The sequence below is a fragment of the Lampetra fluviatilis genome, chromosome 41 (assembly GCF_964198595.1).
Source record: "Lampetra fluviatilis chromosome 41, kcLamFluv1.1, whole genome shotgun sequence".
In the NCBI taxonomy this organism is placed as follows: Eukaryota; Metazoa; Chordata; class Hyperoartia; order Petromyzontiformes; family Petromyzontidae; genus Lampetra; species Lampetra fluviatilis.
In genome coordinates, this window is record NC_136315.1 from 7,832,367 (window position 1) to 7,840,016 (window position 7,650).

The following is a 7,650-nucleotide window of genomic DNA, read 5'->3' on the forward strand; positions in this document are numbered from 1 at the left end:
CCGAAACGACCTGGCCACAAATGATAGCTCAACGAAGTGGCTTATCATGTGAAATGTATAGCAGCCAAATACTCTAAAAGCATGTTTCTAAATGTCGAGGGAAACCCGGTACGACCCAGAGAAAAATCCGCACGACCACGGAGAGAACACGAAAACTAGAAAAATATACGTGCGTCACGGTCGGGATTGAACCCACAATCTCCTGTATACCAGGCGAGGTAGTTAACATCTCGCTCACCCAGCACACCACATCCAGTACATCTCTACAGCATACCAATTCAACTGCATTCAGTCTACCAGTAACCCGGTAAATATCCAGTGACAAATAAGCCCTCTGTACCTTTGTTAATACCAAGGCCGTAATCTCCATATATATAAAAGGCAAAGTTGTGATTATTATAATATATATTGGGGGGGGGCACATCACCCCCAATATTCAAATATGCTCAAAATGTCCCCCCCAATATATTGCTATCAAAAAAAATTAATTTGATAAACCTTGGCCACAATATCTGGACTTGTCTTCATATAACAATGCATAGATTTCTGTCCATATGATTGTGGTTATGCTTGTACTTTATTAATCCCTAATCTCTGCCATTACATACAATGAAACAAGAAAAGGTAAAAAAGAAAAAACAGAGCAATGTAATACGATACACTATTAGACATTATTGTGAAAAATAAATAAAGAGTCCATCCCATGTGTTCGTGAATTTTTTAATATTTTAGGCAGAAAATTAGTTTTCAAATTAAGATTTTTTTCTGACCCCCTGAAAATTTTGGAGCCCCCCAATATTGACTCCATGGTTACGGCCTTGGTTTATACACTTTAATATATCACTGTGCGTACAGTATTCCATCGTTATTCACAAACTTGCTATCCGCGATTTTCGCCATCCGCAAATCACATCTGGAACTCCACTCGACTACTGCATCGAGAGAGAGAGGGAGAAAGGGATGAGAAAGAGGGATGCGAGATAAAGTGATGAGATAAAGGTAAGTTCATTCATGAACTAATCTTGATTTGAAGCTTTCGTGACTGCAGGAATCCATACTCTTTGGTTCTTTCGGTAAAGCCACGTACGTAGAAATAAATGAAAAACAAATCACGACGTTTCGATTGCAACACAAGCAATCATCATCAGGTGGGAAAACCACAGCAATATTTTTTTTTGCATTTATAAACTATTATTTAATACTTAATTTTGTATTTACGTTATGTTTATTTTAACCGATTTTTTTTATTTGTGTTATGATACATTTCACGTATTTCATAGATTACACTGGTCAACAAAAAAAATCATTTTTTTTCTGGCCTGGACTTTTGCAGCTGTTTTAGACTAATTTCAGGGTGCTGATTCCAAATCTGATCTCAGATGTTCTCTATCACATCATTTTTATGCTATCGGCATACCCCATTTTCATTGATTTTACCCGAAATTAACTCACTTATGATTGCGAGTCAGTGACTGCTTTAGTGTTAAAATATGGTGCTGTATTTTTAGGATAGTGTGTTTATAATATAATTTTATGTAGATATCCACATTTATTTAATATTATTCTTCTGCAGTTTTTATAGAAAATGCAATATTTGATATCTCAAAAACCTGATGTGATAGACAAAAACTGATGCCAGATTTGGAATTAGCACTCCAAAATTACCTTAAAACCGTTGGAATACCTTGTGCCAGAAAAAGTGTGTTGACCAGTGTTATTTACGTGTAGCACCAACAGTGCCCTCTCATGGACACAGGTGGACTCACAGGTTTGGTCAGAGAAGCCTCAAAATGTCACGACAGAGCACACGTTGCATTATCTTCGTGTGAATACACCCACCTGTTGCTAATGCTTTTATTCTCACGCTTAAGCGGACGTGTCCCAGTCGGCGTCACGTGCGTGTAAAGAGAAAGAGAGAACTCGTCCCGTACATTTAACGGCGGGGCACAAGGGCCACTGTTTCCCATCAGCCAAGTGCCGCTGTGTGTGTGGACAGGTGAGCGGAGGGAAGCGTGTTGCGTTGACATGAAGCAAAGGGATAGACGCGAACGGAATTGTTGATATATGAGGATGTAAAAAAAAAACAATGTTTGACTATTGAGAAGTTTCGTCGACCAAGTCGTAATAGTGTTTGTGACCTTACGAATGTTGGATAATCATTTTGGTAGGGGTACATTGTAAATAAAATTGTTGCAAATCATCCATGACAATTGGCTTTTTAATCGAAGTGTTGTTTTAAGTGGTCAAGTATCAAAGTAACGTTCATTCGCGTGAAAAATATGAGCTGTGCATTGTTGTAAAATGTTGCAATTTATTTTTTGCCACTATTTTTTGCATTGCTTTTTGTATTTCCATGCTGGGTGTTGAATCCTGTCACCGAGGACCGCAACAACCGCTGAGCCATATGTTGGCCTCTTGCAAAAAAATGCAGACTTTGCGTGATATCCGTACATATTCCATTAAAAATCGCTTGAGCCACGAAACATAATTTGTACTTATAAAGCGTTCAAATGTGATCACTTCTCAAGACGTTGTAGAGAAAACACAAAGACACGCGTATCGTATGGATGTATGTGGAACTTATTTCGCACCGTATGTAGCCAACCGTGCTAATCGGAGGTTCAGGGGAAGGACAATAAAAAGCAGGTTGTGAAGAAATGAGTTTTCAATCTAAAAAACGAGTTTAGAGTTATTCTGCAGTGGACAAATAACAAGAGACACATTTTATTACGGTCAAGGGAAACCTTATGTGGAGCAGGCATCCTACGCATGTCCTATCAGTGCCAATCAAAAAACGTGGACAGATGCACAAGGTCAGTCATAGGCAGAGGAGAACTGGAAGGTTTTAAAGCCTGGACTTGAAAAGATGGATGGAGTCAGTAATGCAGACGGCCTGATGATGGTGGGAGTTCCAGATCGCAGGGGCAGCAGCAGCAGAGAAGCAGTGACCATATTCTTAGGTTTTTTCGGTAAAGTCACGTAGGAAAAAAATTAAAATTAATAAAAGTAAAATAAAAATATTTTTTATTTTACTTTTATTAATTTTTATTTTGAATCCTTGCAGTCACGAAAGCTTCAAATCTACAAGCAGTGACCACCCACAGTGGGGAGGTTCAACGGGGCTTAGATGGAGAGGACACCTTGGTTGCTGGAGCTGGTGGCAGGCGCCGGTGGTTAGGGAGGGAAGAGGTAACTGTGTTACGCCACAGGTCACACGAGTTCACGGAGGATCTGGAAGAGGGTGAGTGTGATATTGTAGTTGTTGCAATATTGGCTCACACATCTGGGGTTCTGATGGATCAAACATTACGTATGAAACCCACATTTTCAGTTTTATATTTTCTACTGATATTCAGCTCAGTTGAGAAAAGTCAAATTGTCTAACATGAGGATTTGGTTTTTTTGTCTTTGGTGGACTCCTGGGTTTTGAGCCTGAGACTCGGTGGTCTGCAATATGCATCACATTAGCTCTGTGAGCCCACCAGCCAAGTGAGCTGCCATGGCATAATGTTTAGCACACATTGCTTGCAATCCCAGGGCCCAAGGGTCTTTATCCTGCAGTTGAAACTCAAATCCCCACCGATCTCTATCCACCCAGCAGTAGAAACTGGTGCACCACGAGTTAGTCAATTGGCAGAGCGTACGTGATGGGTTAAAGTGTGGGTAACACCTACATATTCCAACACTTCGTATGAAATGTTGATGAGTGGCTCAAATACCCTCCGTAGTTAGCTCGAGTGGAGGCCCTTCCACCTGCAGTGGCTGTGAACAAGCAATTGCGAGGCTACACCTTTACCTATTTCACCTACCAAAGACAAAGACCCCCCCCCATACAGTATAGCTTAAACATACTTGTGGGACAAGTGCTGTTAGCGAGCATTTATTAAGGCCGGAACGGCACACGAGGAGCGATATTTACACACTGCACCAGGTACTCATTTGAGGCTGAGTCAACCTCGGGGAGGTCATAAAATCGTCACTGGTGTTCGTGGCCGTGAGCGGGAATCGAGAACTCGGATGTGCCGGGTTCGTCGCGCGGAGCGCCCACCACGACACTCCACACTACCAGACGACACGACTTTACTCGCACGCGTTGTGATTGGCTTCGGTGCAGGACAATGGTGGGACAAGTCATAGAGTGGCCGAGGGTTCGGATAAAGAAGCCCGGCTGGCTGGTGATCCCTTCTGCGACGACTGCGTTCATCGCAACTATGATCGGTTACTTCGTACTTGTATCAGGTGCGGATGTGCTTTGCGCGTGCGAGCTCCACTGCGCAGAAGTGGCGCTCATCCGCAGTCTACTACACTTTCCTATTTTGATTTGAGGCTTTCGTGACTGCAGGAATCCATACTCTTTGTTTTTTTCGGTAAAGTCACGTAGGTAGAAAAATAATACATTACGACGTTTCGATCGCAACACAAGCAATCGTTATCAGGTGGGACAACCACAGCAAGAAATCTCTCGCCTACTTTAGCAGTTTTTTTTATTGCTGTGGTTGTCCCACCTGATGACGATTGCTTGTGTTGCGATCGAAACGTCGTGAGCTATTATTTTTCTACCTACGTGACTTTACCGAAAGAACCTAAGAGTATATTTTACTATTTGTTTATCTTTGTTTGCTCAGGATAAAGACTGCGATTGTGTTAAAAGTTTAAATGTTATAATGTAAAAATATATATTTCCTTTAGAGCTATAGTAATTACAGGTAATTCAATGAAAATTCAGATTTTTTTTGTCAAGTTAGTGTCACTTTTCTTATGCAAGCGTTTTAACAGAGCTTATCTCTGTAATCCTGAGCCAATGGTGGGAATTATTTTTGATCGTAAGGGCTGGTCTCATTGGAAAGCCACTTTATATATACATATTATGTACAATGTTGCACTAAGTTTACTAGGTTTGTTTTCTCATTCTTTCATACCTGATGACGGTTGCTTGTGTTGCAATCGAAACGTCGTATTCTATTATTTATTTTCTTTTCTTTCTACGTGACTTTACCGAAATAACCAAAGAGTTACAACAGTACGTCGCAAATATCAAAGCATCATGATTACCTGTTGTTTTCGACTGTTCATATTTCTTAAAACACAAACTTGACCCTCGATCGATTTGCAGGCGTGATATATGACGTCATTCACGAACCTCCGAGCATAGGGAGCGCGATTGATGTTCGCGGACATCAGCGCCCCATTATCTTCAAGGCTAACAGGTCAGTGGCAACCAACGGTGTCATTTGTGGAATGACCAGCGTCTCAAACACAACTGGGATTTGTACGTTTCCTTGCTTATTCTTTGCAGACACTGCTTTGTCTCGAGTTTGTATCTGAATTCGGTTCCCACACCTGGCATTTATTTTAGCTCTCTTCCACTATTTACTCATGAAATATGTGATAATTACGGAACCTTAACGGGGGGCTCCCCACTGGCAAAAATAATAAGAGCCTGAACAAAAACTCTACACACAACACACATTCATAAAGCAAAGGTCTTCAAAGTTCACTCATGTGTTTGCGGTCCATCTGCAGCCTACATTCGCAGTACATCTTGGAAGGGTTGGCTGCCGGCATGCTGTTCTGTGTGGGAGGCCTGGGCTTTCTGCTGATGTTGGCAGCTGAAAAGCCCTCTCTCTCACGCCTGCACCGCTACCTGTGCCTCTCTCTGGGCTGTGCGTGCATGCTCGGCGGTTTCCTGGCCTCCAGGGCATTCATCCACATCAAGTTCCCGTGAGTTGCGCCGTTCTTTCTAAGTTGAGGGTGGTCGAGAGATGTGGGAGGTATAATCTGCGTGCCGTTGATGTTTTTTTTAACAATTGAATGGTAGAATACATAGACCGCCATTTGTCTCTTCACATACAAAATATATATATTTCATTTTTGTTGTCCGTCAGCCCACTGGTTTGCAGACAAATGAAATCCAGCAGTATTTGTTTGAATAAGCAAACTCTGGAATGGTTTTGACCTCCTGGGTCTCATCAGCAGAGTCAGGCTTTTTTAAACAAATGTTGCTGGGTTGCCAGATGTTATTGGCAGGAGCATTCCATCTACATGGATGGAGCACAGTTCAGCCAAAAATGTAATACGAGTTTTCACCATTAAATGTAAAGAAGGTTAAAGTAAAATACTAATTGCACTTGAACAAAATGGCATTGTATAGGGAATGTTTACATAAAAGAAAATATCTGTTAATTTATCAGTGTCACTTCACCTAATTCTTATTCAAGGGAAACATGAATTATAACCCTACAAACCATACACTGGAGTGAGTGGCGGTGCAGTGGTTAGCGCACTACACCATGAATGTGTCACCTAAGTTTGATTCCTGGCCACATTGGTATCAGTGGCATGTGACATCTGAACCAGACCTGCATCAGCCCCTCCTTCCCAGCTCCCCCCAACTTCTCAAACTCACACTGACCTGTAAATATGCACATTTAAATCTAAATCGAAAACTAATTTATTTAGAAGTGCTTTTTTGTGTTTTGCTTATTGTCCTTGCCCCGCACCTCCGATTAGCGCGGTTGGCTACGTACAGTGCAAAAGAAGTTCAACGTACGTACATACATACAAACATACGGGCCAGCTTGAACCCAGGATTTCAGAAGTGCAGTGCCAGCTCAGTGTTCTTACCTTTGAGCTACTTGGGAAGCTTGTAAAGTCACCTAAATCTTTGACCAGGGAAAAAATACAAGGGAAGCTTAAAATGACAGAAGTGGCCTATGGTGGCAAGATCAAATAATACTTTGCAATTTTCTATTTACAAACCTACCCATGCACATGGCCCAATACTAACAATCAGCTAAACACTACGGAATGTCAGATTAAACTATTCAACCAGAGCAGCTGGAACCGTTTGAAACATCAGCCCCTTATTCTTGCTACTATAATTTCATGCTTTATTAGAAAAAAAAGTTTTGCTGGCTGGCTTCATGTCTGGACTCCTGGCTGGCTGGCTCGCGCAAGAGAGATTGATATGGGAAAGGGAGAATTTGGAATAGGAAGAGCAAGTGTGAGAGGTTAGAGAGAGAGAAACAGGGAGATAGGGGGAGGGAAGTGGGTGAGACACAGTGGAGGGAAGAGAGGAATATAGAGGAAGAGAGAGGTAATAAGTAATATTTTAAAATACTTTTTTTTAAAACACGCTTTAATGAAATGTACCCTACTCGTAATGGCACAACTCCACGACTCCAGGAAGTAGCTGCAAAGCTTGCCATAACGTAAGGGGCCGTGGTGATTTACAGCCAACGTCAGTTGAGCGTGGACAATTCGACCCAAGCCGAAACATAACGTATACAAATTAATGTTATTTTTTGATAGAATATAGTATTGTCATCAGTATGACATAAGTATACCAAGTTTGCAGTCGATACCACATTGGGAAGTGGGTTAAAATTGAGTTACAAGATTTGAGGATACGACAACAACAACAACGACAGACAGAGTGAGTTAAATAAAAGCATGTAAAAAATGGGACCAGAATAGAGAAACAACTAGAAATGAAGACAACGTGGGAATTTGAGATACATTGGAACATGCAGCATAAACAAGGCAAAAGAAAAGTCGAGTGAGACAGGGCTCTATATAAGTAAAAGTTTTGCTAGTTGGCTTTCTGGCTAGGAGGGACAGATAGTCACGTCCAAATGACGTGTGGGTTGC

The 7,650-nt window shown here is 41.5% G+C and overlaps 1 protein-coding gene across 1 annotated transcript; it reads left to right on the forward strand.

The window, feature by feature from the left end:
• Positions 1 to 4,118: 4,118 nt before the first annotated feature.
• Positions 4,119 to 5,725, forward strand: LOC144946577 (oligosaccharyltransferase complex subunit ostc-like). Its single transcript, XM_078875592.1, has 3 exons — positions 4,119 to 4,239; positions 5,114 to 5,207; positions 5,524 to 5,725. The coding sequence occupies exons 1-3, from the start codon at positions 4,119 to 4,121 to the stop codon at positions 5,723 to 5,725; spliced, it is 417 nt and encodes a 138-aa protein (XP_078731718.1).
• Positions 5,726 to 7,650: the final 1,925 nt, after the last annotated feature.

Bases quoted from the DNA above. Each gene is read 5' to 3' on its own strand.
- LOC144946577 (XM_078875592.1), top strand. From the start codon at position 4,119: ATGGTGGGACAAGTCATAGAGTGGCCGAGGGTTCGGATAAAGAAGCCC. The intron at 4,240-5,113 runs GTGCGGATGTGC...ATCGATTTGCAG, and splicing joins TTACTTCGTACTTGTATCAG to GCGTGATATATGACGTCATT. The intron at 5,208-5,523 runs GTCAGTGGCAAC...GTCCATCTGCAG, and splicing joins ATTATCTTCAAGGCTAACAG to CCTACATTCGCAGTACATCT.